Source organism: Phacochoerus africanus, chromosome 7 (assembly GCF_016906955.1).
Source record: "Phacochoerus africanus isolate WHEZ1 chromosome 7, ROS_Pafr_v1, whole genome shotgun sequence".
Taxonomy (NCBI): Eukaryota; Metazoa; Chordata; class Mammalia; order Artiodactyla; family Suidae; genus Phacochoerus; species Phacochoerus africanus.
This window is the reverse complement of record NC_062550.1, coordinates 79,524,412-79,542,102: the sequence shown is the minus strand read 5'-3', so window position 1 is coordinate 79,542,102 and position 17,691 is coordinate 79,524,412. Positions and strand designations below refer to the sequence as shown.

Sequence of the window (17,691 nt, the reverse complement as noted above, 5' to 3'; positions counted from 1 at the left end):
TTTCCCCTTGGTCATAGCTGTAAGCAATGTGTTAGTTAAGGTTCTTGCTTGTAAGGTCAATTTGGAGCTGGTGGCAGACAAGAAGGGCAGTTTACAGAACTGATGTGAGGCTGAGACACCAGAATTTGGAGCAAGCACTAAGCAAAGGTGCCCTGATGGGCCAGCAAATCAAAAGCAAGATGCAGAGTGATGTTAATACAGCTTACTGGGATGCTGTTTCCCTACAGCAATGCAGGGGTCCCTCCTCTCCCCCCACCTCCTTGCTGTGTTCCCTCCAGATTCCCAGTCCCAAGGAAGAGCATCAGATGCTAGGGTGTGTCAGGGGCCCTCCCCTGGCTGCATAATGGGCAAAAAGGGAAAGAGAGGATTTGATCTTTGCTTTTTGAAATGAAAAAGATAGCAAATGTGTTCTGTATGTGCCTAGTAATGCTCTGAGTGTTTTCTAAAGTGAAATAACTCATTCTAATCCTCACAGAGGTCCTTTGAGGCAAGTACAATTCATGTCCCTGTTTTATGGTTGAGTAACCAGAGGAGGCACAGGAAGTTGAAGTAGCTTACCGCTGCTAAGAAGGCTACTAGAATGTGAACCTAAAGCTTGGGCTTTAGAGCTTGGCTGTCTAACCACACTGATCTGCCTCACCTTGGGGTGGGGGGATGGGTGATGGGGGAGGGGATCAGGCCTGCCTTTCATTCAGATGTCACCCAGTAGGGGACAGATGGAGTTCTGGCAATAAATGTGACTGTTAATAGAAAAAAGATGCATCAAGATATGCCCAGTGTTCATTACACATAGTTTTAAACTTGTAATTATTCAATAATTGTATTTTCCTGTAATTTTATGTTTCCATATGGTTTTGTGTGTCTTAATAGTGACTTAATAGTGACTCCTTTCAACCTGATTTCCCTTCTCTTAATGAGAGCCAATATTTATTGAATAATAACCACATGCCAGGCACACTTCTAAATGTTTCATATCATTATTTTTCTCTTCCCAATTTTTTTTGTGTATTACTTATCAATTTCATTTAAAAAAAAAACCTTATTGAATGATGCTGATAAAAATGTAACTTTTGGTAAAATATCTATTAACTTCTGAAGGGTCGTTATTGTGTGTGGAGCACAATGTTAGCCTCCTTGTTATTAAAGGATACTTGTAGTGCCTCAAGTTTAGGACTTCAGTACAGGTGACGTTTCTAATAATATCTAAAGGACATTATTAGATATCTGACCCCAGACCAACAGCAGTGATATGTTTCTTGCCTCCATGTATAAAGACCTGAAGGTATGTAGCAAGGGAGTGATGTGTTTGCTGATGCTATCTTTTTAAAATGCAGGCACCTTTCCATCACTATAAAATTCACTAGTTGATTAGAAAATGAATACTTGTTATCAAATAATAAAATAAAAAGGCCTCTCCGCTTGATATTTTCTGGATCAAAGACCAAATAAGTTGGCATTTTATTTATCCTTTTATAAGTTCTACGCCTGATTTCTATTCTTGACTACTTAGTTTATTTTTTAAACTTAAAATAGAATTTTTACTATATATGTATAAATTGATTAAAGAAGTGATATATAATTAATGAAGAAAATTCAAGGTTATAAAAATATTTGAAAAAGTTCTTCACATCTTTTCCCCTGAATTATACTCCCTTGGGGTAACTACTATTGACATTTTAGCTAATATCCTTCTTGATCTTTTTTTTCCTAACCATACACATACACACACAATCTTGTCAAACTAAATGGGATCCCACAGAGCTTTCTTTAGTTTACTTAATAATGAACTATGGCATTGTTTCACCTCAAAACTCATCTTTCAGAGTGTGGCGTAATGTGTTCCAGAATATGAATGTATCATAATTCCCCTGAGAATAGATAGTTACTATTTTAGTAGATTTCTACTATTTCAAATCTGCAGTGAGTACCTTCAGCTTTTATCATTGCTTAATTTGTGCTATTAAACTGCAGGATTTATTTTCAGTTTCAAATTGCTGATTTAAATATGCACATCTAATGTGCTGATAGTTTTACCAAACTGCCTTTCAAGAAACCCATGTCAGTTTATTTTGTCACAAATTGTGTATCAGAGTGCTTATTTCCCTACAATCTTTTTGACACTGGATATTATTAATCATTTTGATTATTTTGCTAATCTGACTTGTGAATCTGTTGAATTGCTTTTCTTTCTTTCTTTCTTTGTTAGTGCTCTTCATGTAAACCTCTGGTTTACATATATTTCATCTTGTGTTATGGAATGTTATTTGTTGTCTTAATTTTATTTATAGTATTTTTTCCAATGAGAAATTTTTAATTTTTATATAGTTAAAATGTCGTTAATTTATGTTTTATCTTACGGTTTCTGTTTTATCCTTATTTCTTTTCTTTTAAAATTATCATTTGTTTCCTTCTTTAGGATTATTCCTATCAGTGTACAAACACGCGTAGTATGTCTTATCAATCATAATACAGAAACCTCCCTTAGCACATGTCTTTCAGTAGCTACCTTCCCAGTTCTCTCAGTGTCTGTACTTGTCGTCTCGTATTTATCTCTGCCATTGTTTCTTGAACTTACTTCAAGCAGGCATTCCTCCCTGAAATAGTGTTAGGGTTACCCAAAAGCCTTTGTTTTGCCAAATACAATGGTTAAGTTTTTGGCTTACTTGACCAACCATTAGGGATATTTAATACAGCTCATTACTTCCTTTTGCTTGAGGCATCTTCTTCACTTTTTCCCTCTGCTCTCACTAGCCTTTGGTTTCCTTTGCTAGTTTACCTTCATAATGTTAATCTGTCCTTTCATCTATAATTACCTGGGTAATCTCTAGGTAATCCCTATGCCTTCATGGCTTTCAATACAACCTATATGTCTTTGACTCCCAAATTCTGTCTTCATTATGGACCTCTCTCCATTTCAGACTTGAGATCTATTTGTCCTTTTTATGTGTCTCCTTGAGTGTTCATTAGTCACCTTAAACATATCTAAGTTTAAAACTTCATTCAAGTTATCTTGTTTTTTTTTTTAATTTGAGAATGTCTTGATTTCTTCATTTCTGAAGGATATTTTCACTGGATGTAGAATTCTGGAATAACAGCTTTTTCTTTCATCATGTGAAAAAATATTTTGCCACTTCATTCTGGCTTTCATTGTGTCTGCTGGGTAATCACTACCATTCTAATTGATATTTCCTATACATAATATGTTAATTTTGTTCTGACCGCTTTCAATGTATTTTTCTTTGTTTTTAGTTTTTAGGTGTTTAATTATGATGAGTATTTCTTTGGGTTTATCTTATTTGAGGTTTGTTTAGATTCCTGTGAGTTTATATCTTTTTCCAAATTCAGAGCTTTCAGCCATTATGTCTTCAAGTACTTTTTGAGTTCACCTCTTTCTCCTCTTTTATGGATTCTACAAATATGTTAGATCTTTTGTTATAATCCCACAGGTCTCTGTGACTCTATTCATTTTTTTTTTCAGTCTATTTTCTTATTCAGGTTGGATAATTTTTCTTCTGCCTTCCAAATAACTGATTTTTTTTCTTGGTCCCCTCCAATCTACTGGCTGGCCCACCCCTTGAGCTTTTATTTCAGTTATTATATTTTCCAGTTCTGAAATTTCCTTTAGGTTCTTATTTGTTTAGATTTTCTGTTTCTTTGCTGAGGCTTTCTGTTTTTTTCATTTGTTTTAAGTGTGTTAAAATATGTTTGTCTTTTTAGCTATTTCTTCGGCCGCTCCTGCTGCATATGGAGGTTCCCAGGCTAGGGGTTGAATCGGAGCTGTAGCCACCGGCCTACGCCAGAGCCACAGCAACGCGGGATCTGAGCCACGTCTGCAACCTACACCACAGCTCACGGCAATGCCGGATCGTTAACCCACTGAGCAAGGGCAGGGACCGAACCCGCAACCTCATGGTTCCTAGTCGGATTCGTTAACCACTGCGCCACGACGGGAACTCCTGTAATTGCTTATTTTTTAAATCAATGCTTCTTTCAAATCTTTGTCAGGTGATTTTAACATCTGTATCATCTCAGTGTTGATTTTTATTGATTGTCTTTTTTACATTCAAGATCTTTCTGGTTCTTGGCATGACATATTGTTTTTAATTGAAACCTGGATTTTTTTTTATACAATGTTCTGAGACTTGGATCTCATATAAACTCCATATTTTATTGGGCTTTCTCTGTCACTGCTCTGGGAGGGGATGAGGGGGTATCATCTTGTTACTTCTAGGTGGAACTAGAAGTCCAGATTCCCTACTTGGCCTTTTCTTGACAATTGAGGGAGAACTTCTTTATTTCTGGGTAGAAGTTGAAGTTCCAACTCCCCACATGGTCTCTACCAGTCACTGTGGTAGGGATGGTGTCATTACTACTGGGTTATGGTGAAAGTTCTGACCTTCCACTAGGTCTCCTCTGACACCACCCCATTGAGCAGAGGGCAGCGTGCTTTGTTACTAGGGATGGAAGTCTAAGTTCCTTCTCACATCCACTGATTCTGAGGATGGCTGGGGTGGGGGAAGGCCCTTAGTGACTAATACAGTTAAAACCTAGGCCCTCTCTTTTACCTTCTCTGACACCTCTGGCAGAGGTGTTGGGTATCTCACTTCTGCCTCAAGAGAGGGGAAGTCTGGGCTCCCCCTTAGCCTTTGCTGACATGTTTAGGGATAGGGTCAAAGTATTTCTAGTGGTGCTTGGCTGAATTAGAGTGATTGTTCTCTAGAGAGAAAGTTTTTATCTTTCTGGGCTTCTCCTTTTCTGATACTTTAGCTAGAGGGAGCAGGCTTTTCTGGGGAGTTTTTTTGTCTGCATCCATTGATAATTCTAGGTTTCTAGCTTCTTCAGCTCCAAGAATGGGATATATGAGGCAAAACGATAACCCAGTACACTCACCAGTCTGTTGTTACTTGGGTCTTGAGTTCTTTAGATTTTTTTTTCTCCATCTTTCAGACTCTTCTTATTGTTTGCTTTATAATATAATGTATAATTGTACTTACTGAGAGCAGTAGGAAAAGTATGTTGATTGCATCTTTCAGGATACAGTGGTCATGTCAATCACTTTTGAACCTTATTTTCAATGGACCCCATGTGGCTCTTCTCTGTGCAGGTACCTGGAGCTGGAAAGCAGTGGCCATCGGAATGAGGTCAGACTGCACTACCGCTCAGGTAGCCACCACCCTCACACAGAAGTGTTTCCTTACATTTTGGCTGATGATAAATGGCACAAACTCTCCTTAGCCATCAGCGCCTCCCACTTGATTTTACACATTGACTGCAATAAGTAAGTGAAATGTTCTAAGTTCAGAAAATGGAAGATTTTAAGAAATAATGGTCAATTCATTACTTATTTGATGTTTCTTCTTTGCAGAATATATGAAAGAGTGGTGGAAAAGCCCTCCACAGACTTACCTGTGGGCACAACATTTTGGCTGGGACAGAGAAATAATGCACATGGATATTTTAAGGTATCTTTTGGCTAAAGTCTGAGCATAAAGTGTAAATTGAAAACCTTCAAATGAGTTTGGAATAGTACCTTTTGCTTTTCATGGTGTAAAAGCAAAATAATGTGATTTGTATAGTTTTTTTTTCTATTTGGTCTATTTCTATTTTATTTTTTTTTTCACTGCTATTTTATTTAGCTGACTAATGCTATTTTCTCTTTTTTCCTAAATGAGTTTGATCTTTATACATAACAGAGATGGTCACAAGGCTGCAATCAGGGCAGTTAACATATTCTCGAAATTAGGTATTCAAAAACAAGAATCTAAAATGTTAGTAAACAAACTCTTCACCATCGAAATATAACCTTTGATGATACTTTTATAGGGATGTGAATAATAGAAGATTAAAACTTTTCAACACTCATATTCATGGTCTTCTTGTACTCCTGAAAGTAAGAAAGGAAAACATATATACACAAATCTATCAAATTAGAAAGCAGTTATATAGATTTTCCTTATTGTCTATTTAGAGAAACACTCCATAGAATTGCATCACAAGATCTAGAAGACATCCCATTTACCTTTCTGTATTTTCAAGATAGGGAAATAAAGTCTGGAAAATTGCTTGACTAAAGACCATAATGTAATCATTTTTCCCCCCAGTGATTCTGACAATGCCTGTAATACAGAATTGCCTTTAAACAAAAGAATGGTAGATGATGTGTCTAACTCATGGATTTCTAGGTAGAGTAGGTACCAGTAACTTTAAAATTGTGTTCTAAGAAAGGTTTGTAATCCTAGAAAGATGTTTTTAAAACTTAACTCTAAATATTACCAGGTGTTTTCAATATATTTCATCAAATCCTAGTCTTGCTGGCCTTGCTTGGTATAGGGACTTCTTTCCCCCTTTTTTACATGTGCATAAACCTATTCAGAGAGGCTAAGTGACTTATCCAAAGCCAGTCATGGGGAATTGATCTCGTGCTTGTGAATCCTGAAAAATCAGTGCTTTTTTTTTTTAACCCCCTTATGTCAAGGGTAACAGATTTGTGCTGTGAATGCCAAGTCCCTCCTCTGTTTAATCATGACAGTCATTCCCATGGAGCCCAGATGGAGCCTCAGAAACTTTCTCACATGTCCATTATGTGTGCTGCTCTAGGAGAAGTAATTTTTACCCAAGACCATAAATGGTGCCCACTAGGGTTGGGCAGTACACAAACTGTAGAACTGTACATGGTAGCCTTGCTTCCGTGTTGCTACTTCCAAGTTTGCTGAATACAAGCTGCCTCCCTAATCCAAACCCTGCCACATAGTGGACTTAAATATTTATCATTTACACTGATATTCTTTTTATACCATGCTATCATCAGATTAAATATGTACAAGATATATAGGTCGGGACTTGACTGGTAAATCTTTGTAGGTACACTCAGAATTGTCTTAATAATATCTTGGGACTGTCACATCTGTCATTAAATATTTGGTTTGCATTTTTCAAAGGGATAAAGTGAAATATGAGTGAAAGAAGATTTATAAAGGTGATGAAGAAAAGAGAGGGGTGCTGGGTGAAAGGACAGCTGGGGTGTGTCCGAGGAGGTCATTTCTGAGGTGCCATTTGGCCATTGCTTTAAGAGCTTTGTAAACTGGAAACTAATTATACCTTATTGATGGAGGATGCATATAAATTTTGCATATAAACATGTAATGTGACTCCTGTGTAAAATGAGTCATTTCCAGTTGAATTTTGAAAAACTTAATGCTAAACTTTCTGTACTCCTAAGGATTCATCACTAAGTCTTGCTGTAACTGTTTAATAAATCTATTGTCCTTTTTAAATTGAGAAATTGATTTTAAAAGATCCAAGCGAGAAATGAGAAATGCTCAAATAAGCATTGCTCTTATGACTTAGTTTTTCCCTTCTTTTCTCTTCAATGATTGCAGTTAACTTAAAATTGGTATCAGTTTCACTGTTGCTGAAACTAGAAGTGATTTTCAGGTTGACTTTTAAAGGTCATTTTCAAACCTTTCTTCGGTGGCTAACTAAAAATAACTTCCCCAAACAACATGACTATTGCCTCTTAATTATATCTTGACATTTAATCTGAAGGCTTTAAAAATATTATCAATAAGAAAGTATGTGGGTAATCACCTATTTCACCTGATGTTTTTCTTTCGCATTCGGTTGAAGTCAAAGCAATATATTCAAAAATATTTTACTGGAGGATTTGGGTGAGTCTGTCTTATAATGTTTCCTTTCATGAACTTGACTGTTGAACATAAAGTGAGTAGATGAAGGTAATATGTCTTTTTCAAAATTTTTCACATGCAGGGTATAATGCAAGATGTGCAATTACTTGTCATGCCCCAAGGATTTATTGCTCAGTGCCCAGATCTTAATCGCAGTAAGTCCACTAGTTCTCACACTATGTAATGAAAAGTGTGCTTCTTGCTTAATTTTGTCCGCAATGTCAGTTTGAAATTGGAGTGCTTGTATATTTGTTGTCAGCACAGACTTAACCATATTAAACTCCTTATAAATGTAACTCGACCAATATAGTATTTTTAATTGCAGCCTGTCCAACTTGCAATGACTTCCATGGACTTGTGCAGAAAATCATGGAGCTGCAGGACATTTTAGCCAAAACGTCAGCCAAGGTAAAAACTCCTTAGAAATAGAGTGTGGGGGGAGCTTAGAAATCCTTGAGATTCCTCACAGTTCCTTTTATAAGCCCCATTATTCATCTGTGAGACTTTTTTTTATACCCTACCTTATACTAGGACTGAATCAAAGTCTCTGCTCAAGGAAGGGGCATATAAATATTCAAACCCTAGCCATCTGTCTAACAAATGATTCAGTAAATCAAGAATGAGGTAGATTACTTGGTCTTTTTACTGCCTGCTACAATAGGATTTATTGTTTAATTCACTTTTGGTTATTATTTATTATTATTTAGTTTTTCTTTGCAAGGAAGGAGGGAAGAGGACATTATAAAGAATATGGGCACTAGACTTATGTCAAGGAAATGGTCCCACAAAAGCTTTCTACTGCTGTGCAACAGTTGTAGGATTATTTGCTCTCTTAAGCATGTGCCAAGTTCACTGACAACTTTGCCAGGCTTTGTCATGTTGTGTAGTAGTTACTGAGGTCCCGAATGTTGTGTTGTGTATGGGTGATTTGTTTCTGACACAAAATAAATTCTAAAATTTATGTTTGCACTTGAACAAACATATTCATGAAATTAAACATTTTTAAAAATGGAAACTGCTTTCTCTGAATTGTAGATGATGCTATTTTGATTTAGCCTTCATTTACATCTTATAAATCATATTTTTTTTCTTCCAAAGAAGAGGGAGGGCATATTTATTACAAAAAGAAGAGAGGAAAAATCCTTTTAGATTAGGGTTTAAGTGATTTGCAGCAGCATGGATGGACTTAGAGATTATCATACTAAGTGAAGTAAGTCAGAAAGAGAAAGACAAGTACTGCAAGTTTTCACTTGTATGTGAAATCTAAAACATGACACAGATGAACTAGTTTATGACACAGAAACAAACTCGCAAACATAGAGACCAGACTTGTGGTTCCCAAGGTGGAGGGTGAGTGGATAAGAGAGGGATGGATTGGGAGTTTGGGATAAGCAAACTATTATGTATAGAATGGATAAACAACAAGGTCCTACTGTATAGCACAGGGGACTATATTTAATATCCTGTATAAACCATAATGGAAAAGAGTATGAAAAAAATAAAGGCTTAAGTATATTTATAAGCGATAGTTGATGGGCATAGCCATCATTACTGCTACCCACCAAAAAAACAGGTCGATACCGTTGGAGTATTTTGCCTTTCTGCATTGTTGGAACGGTGAACAATGTAAACCCCTCCCTTTGTGCCACAGCTGTCTCGAGCTGAACAGCGAATGAATCGATTGGACCAGTGCTATTGTGAAAGGACTTGCACCACGAAGGGAATTACCTACCGAGAATTCGAGTCCTGGACAGACGGCTGTAAGAACTGCACATGCCTGGTATGGCTTCCACTGGAGCTCAGCCTCAGGGAACTCAGATGCCCCCACTCTTTAAAAATTTATTAAAACAATGTAGTCATGAAAATTTCAAGACCCATTTCCTCAAGACACAACACTAAAGTGCCAGCAAACCCGGTCAAATCTAGAGAACTGTGTTGCATTATTAAAGACACTTTTTGGCCCATAGAGATGATTATGGTTAAAGAATGCTATAAAGTTTTAAATTTATTGGTACACATGAAGTTAATGATTTAAATTGGGTCAATAATAGGATTCCCAAAGGATTCCATTCTGTTTCCCTTAACTTTTCCAGGGATTTTCCCCCTCATTTTTTATTCATGCATTTTGATATAACTAAATTATATGCAATAGGAAATACTCTGACAATACTGGGCTGTCAAGAGTATAAACAAGTAGTAGAGTTTAATCTTTAAAAATTTACTAGGAGTGAAATACAAATTAGAGAGTTTAAATAAAGACAATTTCTCTGCTCACAGTAAAGTAGAATATCTAGTGCATCATTATTTCAAACATATAAGTTCATTTTCAAAGAAAAATTCAAAACAAGTTTGGTTTTGAACTTTTATTTATTTTTTGTCTTTTTAGAACTGCACCCACAGTATATGGAGATTCCCTGGCTAGGGGGCTAGGAGTTGAATTGGAGCTGTAGCTGCTGGCCTACACCTCAGCCACAGCAACATCAGACCCAAGCCACATCTGCAACCTACGCTACAGCTCAGGGCAACGCTGGATCCTTAATCCACTGTGGGAGGCCAGAGATCAAACCTGCATCCTCATGGATGCTAGTCAGATTTGTTTCTGCTGAGCCAGGACAGGAATTCCTGGTTTTGAACTTTTAAATTACGCATGAATCCATATGTTAAAGCTGGTTGACTGGGAAGAAGTCAGAAGTGTAAAAAAATTTTTTTTCCCAAGTTCATTCACTTTATCCAAAAGTGGAACACCCTGATGTAAGAAGGCCACAGTTAACTGGGAACTAACCATACAGGTGTGTATGTGTGAGTGTGTTTTATATAATTTATATTTCAGGAACATACTATATTTCCACCAAAATTATAGCATTTTACAAATACAGTAAAACCTTTCCAACTTGTGAAATGGGTGCCAAAAATCAAATCGAGTAAAATACAAGCTTTGGTATGGTGAGGTCAATAAAATGACTAGAAAAGCAGCTAAGCTACCTGTGAGTTCTGGATAACCTTAAAGATTCAAATGCCTTGAGGTCCTCTTGGCACACTGGCATCTCTTTTGATGTTTGTCACCACCAATTCATGGTGGTGGCCTATCCAAGCTTGAATGTCCATGGGAAGGTTTTTGCATCCTGAGACTGGGTCTCCAGGATGACAGATTCCAGAAATCTCCTTTGTCGATGCTCACTTTGTGACTTATCTGGGGAGACTCGAGTGCCCCAAGCTTACCCTCAGCCTGTCTGTCAGTGGGTGCTCTTCCCCCCACCCCTGTCCTCACCCACTTCACAACAGGAGGTGAGAACTTTGGTTCAGTTGCTGGACAGAAGATGGGACCAATTACCATCTGTGTTATGACCCAGTTTGTATTACTGTGGGTCTCTGTATTATGGCTCTTACTATATAATAGCCAAAGAAAACAGTGGTATTTATAGCATTTTATGTGAAGAGTTTGAAATTTAAGAAACATATTAAAAAATACTTGAAAGCTACCAAACTGCAACTTTGAAATCCTTTAAAATGCTGTTTTCTTCTCAGAATGGAACCATCCAGTGTGAAACTCTGATTTGCCCGAATCCTGACTGCCCACTCAAGTCGGCTCTTGCATATGTGGATGGCAAGTGCTGTAAAGAATGCAAATGTGAGCATAACCTTTATGATTAATACTTTTTTTGGCAAAAATAAAACTTGAATTAATAAATATTCACCCATCATTGGTTTAATCTGGGCAAGCCAAATAGCTTTTAGAAATGATGGAACTTGGAAGAATACCATCTCTTATTTGATTGAACAGTTCTTTTCCATTTTAAAATGCTATGTACTTGTATTCTAGCATGAACATTTTTTGGAGGAATTTATCCTGTAGAGTGACAGAAGTAGCAAAGATAGGTAAGAAACTTTGTGGAAGGCATTTCTATCATTACAGTCCTTGTTACATATATCTCCCAACTAAGTTAAGAACAGTCCACACTCAGCCAGGATAACCAAGGAAATCCTTGATACAAGTGACCTACAGCAGCAGATGATAACACAGCTCCACTAGTCCAAACCACGGAAGTGCTCGTTGTTATAAGATCGGATGGTACAGTGTGGATGGGGTGGGGCCAAGGTTTTAATTCATAAAAAGAGGCTTACACTGATGAATGAGGCAGCAGTCTGCCTTTTAGCGGCTACTGTATACAGTTCGATTCTGAAGTCTGAAAATGCTCTTTGAATCGTAGCTATCCTCAAATGGGTTTTATAGCATTTATTAATAACAGAGAGCCTTGCATCTGTATTACACTTTAAAAGGTTGTCCTTGTTAAAAGTAGCAGTTAAATTTATCTATTTTTTACCAAGGGCTAGTAACATATGTGAAAACTGGGTAGTTATAAAGTGTGTAGAATATATAGGGTTATGTAAGTGTGATATAATCATATATGTATAATCACACATGCACATGTGTGCAACTGCACACCCAAGACATGGGGTGGGGAGAAGAGGAGAGAGAGAAAAGGAGAGGGAGAGAAAAGTAATGCCTGCTTTTTCTAGGGTATCTCTGTTATGCTGGCTTACGCTAGCCCTCAGAGTGTGCAGGGTGCTACTTCTGGTCAGAGTGACAAGTTATCAGAGGAAAGTCAGGAAGCCTTTTTGTAGCCCATTTAATTCCCTTGGGAGCTCATTTATATTTAATTCTGTTGGACTTTACATTGAGGCCAGTCCACCTCATGAGCATGTATTAGCTGAACCAAGTAGATTTGGCTGAAGTGGGAAGGACTGAATGCAGTTGTTCTCACACATGGCACTAGAGAATATCCTTGGTGAAAGGTAATCTGTGTTCTTCCTTTAACTTGTCTTAAAGACGAAAAGCTTGTGAAGATATTCTGTAGTTTGCTTTGTAGGTGCTTGGAGATAGGAGGCCCTCTGTAGGACTGTATATTCTTAACATGACAGTAATAGGAATCACATTCTTTGCTTCAACTTCTTTTATCCTTTCCACGGATACTTCTACATTGTTACCTGTGAATGTGATGGATTTGCATTAAGTGATGTTGATTTTATTACAGACAGGCCCATTGAATAATGGACCATTGTGATAGATGGATTAGTCAGAAGTTGTGAATTTCAGTTCTGATTTTACCATTTGTCTCTGTTACCAACAGTAAGCTGCCTACTAAATCAGGCTATGCTTGAAATCTCCCCAACAAGCATGCAGTTAGACTTAATGAAATGGTAAAATACTTTGAGACTTATTAATGCAAAGTGCTTCTGGCAGCCTTTGGTGTTAATGATTAAAAATCAACTGTGTCTGGTATATAAAATAGTGAAAGCTTCAAGTAAGTGATCAGTGAGGGGACCACAACATCACTGGATAAGTACCGGAATAATTCATTTGAATCTTTCATTTCACATGGTTAAAAAATAACAAGGATTAACTGACTTTGTCTTTCTGGTTATAGTCACTGATATGAGTGCCATGAAATATAGAGGATTTGTGTCCTATGTTTGTATTTCAAGTATTTGAACTGGTTCTCATGAACTCAGCATTTTATGAGAGCTAGCAAGATATTTTCAGTAAACACCCATCGAATTTTCTTTCCTGAGAGAAATAAGCATTTAGTTCATATGGTAAATATTATTAGGGATTATTTTGAAGTGTGTCTCCACATGCACGAATTTAAAACCAGTCACTAGAAATATTTCAGGAAATGCACTTCTGAAAAGTTTTACAAAGACCTATTTTATAAAAGATAAGTAACATTTAAAATAAATTTAATAATCATTAGCTGACTTGTTTGGATAATTCAGATTTTCCTATGTGCTGCAAGTGGGAGAAGCCAATGGTTGTAGAGAACCAGGTTGTATGTGTATATGCGTGTGTATGTGTGTGTGTGTGTTTCACTGTTACATATGAGGGAAAGGAAATAGTCTTATTTTCCTATGTTAATTTCCCCAGTGTTATCATTGTTATAATTTTTGAGAACTTAATTTCAGTTGAATATAAGTTAATTTCTGTGTGTTTCACTTTTTAAAACACAGACATTATTAGCCTTCCTCTTATACCCTGCACTTGTGATTTTTGAAACTCTTTGGTTCAATAGCCTTTTTAGTGACATAGAATTAACAAAATATATTCTTTAATGAGAACTGTTTGAAGAAATAAATCACTTACTCTTTCTCAAGCCCTCAGAATGTAAAATATATAACCCAACTGCTGAATGTTACTCTGCCAAGACCGAGACAAACAAAGCAAGTGCAGGCAGCCAATCATTTTTGGTGTCCTTTATTTAATGTTTTCAGCTTCGCTTCATCAGGCCTGTTTGTGCAACTCAGAGTAGCCCTATTTTGCAGTCTGCTTTATATTTTCCCTCTGTAGCTTCAGCTCCAGCCCTTTATCCAAACATAAATACTGTTGAATAGCAAGAATGTTGTTGTTCTGGGAAGGAAGTCAGAGAGAACCAAGCCTGTCACTTTTCTTTATTTGAATCTACATAAGCAAAGTATTGGGTGGAGGGGCTTAACCTTTGATGCCCTCCCATTGAGCCTCTGTGGTGGAGTTCAACAGAGACAGGATGAAACGCAAAGGCAGGAATGTGATGATGCCAAACCATTAAGGTAATAAGAATCACAACTCTGTGTTAAGTCATATCACTTCCTTAGGTTAGAACGCACATACTCTGCTGCTCATGGGATTTTTACATCATCCAAGAATACACACTTAGATGTTCCTGAGAATTTCTGTCTGAAAGTATTCAGTTTTGCCAGCTTGCTTTCTTCTTTAAAACCATCTACTGTAATTAATCTAAATGATCCACTTTTCTGCTGGTAACTAAGCTTACTAAACAGAGCCTTTTGGGGTTCTGGCTAGGTCTAGGGGATATTTCAAAGTAAGGAGAATTTGTTTATGTCCCTTTATCTTTTCCCCTTTTAGCCGCCATTACCACACCCTTTATCCCATTCACAGGCTCTCAACTAGCCAACAGCAGGTTTGATTGACACAAATTCAAGGTAGTCCTAAAAATTATAAAATATAAATATTTTGGGTGACATTAAATCTGAAATAGGATGAGGCCAAGCTAATTGAAGTACATAAAATCCCAACTCAGGTTAAAAAAAAGTATCAGAAAATAATCGACTAAAGTTCTAGGAAGTAGAAAGTTGATGAAAATCACTGAAATTAGAAAAGCATTTAAAGTATTCAGTGCATTCACTTATTTTCTTTCAGTGGATTGTAGGTTGATGTTTGAACACTAAGCTCTGCTTCACGAAAAAGGTGATTCATGAAAACAGGGAATCTGAAGCACATCTGAACGAATGCTGTAATGTATTTTGCAGAAGAGACTGTATTTTAAAAACAACAAGGAAAGCAGATTTTCTCTCCCTTTCTAAAAAGGCATCAAATACAGGAAATGTGAATGTGGCTGTGAAAATTGGTACTTGCCTAGTATCCATAGTTATTTTAATTGATATTTTCCCAAAGAAGCCAGTTTATCTGAGTAAATTGAAATAATTCTACAGTTGAATAAAATCAGAGTTTTCGTATATAATTTGGTTACATTTTGATATGTTCTGTGCTGATTAGACATCATATTATTTTAAAAATCTTATCAGTTTAGGTGAAATGGACTTATTATAATGTCTTTGCCTATTTGAATAGTTAAAGCATGTGGGTTATAGAATCAGAGTGTGTGGGTTTGAATTTCAGTTCTCCTGCTTATTAGCTTATTAGTTGTGCAAATTTGGTCAATTTACTTACCCTCTCAGAGTCTCAGTTTTCTCATCCATAAATTATACCTAAGGGTTGGTGTAAGGGCTGAATGAGTAAAGCATGTAAAGTACTTAGAAGAGTGTCAGCTATTATTATTTTTATTTCAAGAACTATTCATGTTTTTATTAATGAAAATACAGAGTAGTGAAACTATCTCATTGGCTCATACATCTTAAAGCTACACAGGACCTGAGAGAGCTTCCCAATGGCAATTTCCTTTTAAAAGAAAGTAAAGTTTCATTATCCCCATTTTACACAGGAATAATGGAACCAGGGAGGTTAAAGGTTTTTCTAAGATCAAATAGTACACAAGGTTTTTTTTTTGTTTGTTTGTTTTTTCTGTTTTTTTTTTTTTTTTTTTTTTTCAAATTCTGTTCTGATATACAGTACTGCTCTCCTCAAGGTCATTCCTCCCTCAGTATTTGGGATGGGTCTTGACCAGGGTTGACTTTATGCATCATATATTCTTTTGGTTCTGGCTTCTTTCATTCAAAATCATGTTTGTGAGATTCATCCATATTTTTCCATGTAGATGTTGATTATTCATAGTTATTGCTGTTTATATTCATTTGTGTTAATGTACTACTATTTTTGAAGAATGAATTAAATAGTTTTCAGTTTTGGTCTCCATAAATAGTCCTTCTGTCAACATTCTTTATGTGTTTTTTTGGTGCTATGCATGCCTGATGGGTATACACTTTGGAATTTTTTGGCCACAGAGTAAAACTATTTTATTCTACAACAACTGTTTCACTCTTTGGCAAGATCATTTTGCCAACAGTTTTCTAAAGTGGTTATACCAGTTTGCCCTCCCACCAATGATGTATGAACATTCCAGTTGCTCCACACTCTCTCCCACACTTGGCATTTTTGGTGTTTTTAATTTTAGGCAGTATGATAAATGATGTTGGTACATCATATAGTGTTGTATTTCTGATTTGCATTTCCCTGATGCCTAATGAGGATGAGCAACTTTTCATATATTTAGGGACAAATTTCATTAATTTTAAATAATAGAAAATAAGAGTACGGAGTTCCCATCATGGCTTAGTGGTTAACAAACTGACTAGTTACCATGAAGTTGCGGGTTCGATCCATGGCCTTGCTCAGTGGGTTAAGGATCTGGCGTTGCTATGAGCTGTGGTGTAGGTCACAGACGTGGCTTGGATCCTTCGTTGCTGTGGCTGTGGTATAGGCTGGCAGCTACAGCTCCAATTAGACCCCTGGCCTGGGAACCTCCATATGCCACTGGAGCGGCCCTATAAAAGACAGACAAAAAGACCAAAAAAAGAAAGAAAATAAGAGTAGATTTTAAAATATGAACATTTTCCCAAAGAGCACTTTTCTTGCTTTGGCAGGAGATGGTAGTTGGAGAGGTTTGATTCTTTTATTTTCACATTAATGTGTAGGTATGTATGAATGAATGTCACTTTAAAATACATAGTAAAGGAGGGGAGATTAAATGATTGTCAAGTAATTTGGGGACTTTTAAAAAAAGGAATGACAGTAATAAGGTTGACTCAGAGACTTTTAAATGTAAATATAGAGAGGAAGTAGAAAAAGCAATGGGATAAATTCACCAAGCATCTCTTTATTCTTAACAAAAAAGAAACATGTAATTTATATAGGCTAACATTAAAAATGAAAATGATTTTGGAGCAACATAACCAATAAACTTAGCTGTCTGCAGTAATTCTGGAAGCATGGGAAATATGCAATATGCATTCGGGGTTGTCATGCATGAACACAATTATAAATTAGTTGCCTTTATAGCGACATGAGGACTACATGACAGGAATGCTAATGCCGATTTAGGGGATCTATATAATAATGAAAAAGGTAGAAATAGCAATCAAAAGAAAGGTGTGTTCTTTTGTATATCAAGTGCAGTATTTTTAAAAAGTTTCCTAAAAGTCTTCAGTTGTTAAAGAATATTACATTAGCAAACCATTTAATGAGCTGAGAGATAATGGTGTCGCTATAAATCCTGCGCATGGCCTTGGTCTGGATTCAGTCTTTTCTCCCCCCCAAATTACCATAATTTAGTGTTTAAAATAATATTGGATAAATCATAGAATTAGGGCATTTTTCTAATTCTATAGGTATGTGTGAAAAATGGGCAAGAAAATAATTCTCTTGTGCATTACTTAGTTAAGATCATTGAGATTATGTGGGGAATATTTTCACTAGAGACAAATGCTAAATTTTATTAAAGAGAGATTTCATCAAGATAATCCTGTAGGCTTCCTGAACACTGTCATCAATTTTGTG

The 17,691-nt window shown here is 36.4% G+C and overlaps 1 protein-coding gene across 4 annotated transcripts in view; it reads left to right on the top strand.

Moving 5' to 3' along the window:
* The window catches only part of NELL2 (neural EGFL like 2), a 388,134-nt gene that overhangs the window by 132,309 nt on the left and 238,134 nt on the right, over positions 1-17,691 (top strand). For all 4 annotated transcript variants that reach the window (XM_047788021.1, XM_047788020.1, XM_047788022.1 and 1 more), the window contains 6 exons: positions 5,105-5,278; positions 5,366-5,462; positions 7,768-7,840; positions 8,011-8,093; positions 9,337-9,465; positions 11,211-11,313. In XM_047788021.1, coding sequence (XP_047643977.1) covers positions 5,105-5,278; positions 5,366-5,462; positions 7,768-7,840; positions 8,011-8,093; positions 9,337-9,465; positions 11,211-11,313 — 659 coding nt within the window. The remainder of the gene's footprint in view (positions 1-5,104; positions 5,279-5,365; positions 5,463-7,767; positions 7,841-8,010; positions 8,094-9,336; positions 9,466-11,210; positions 11,314-17,691) is intronic.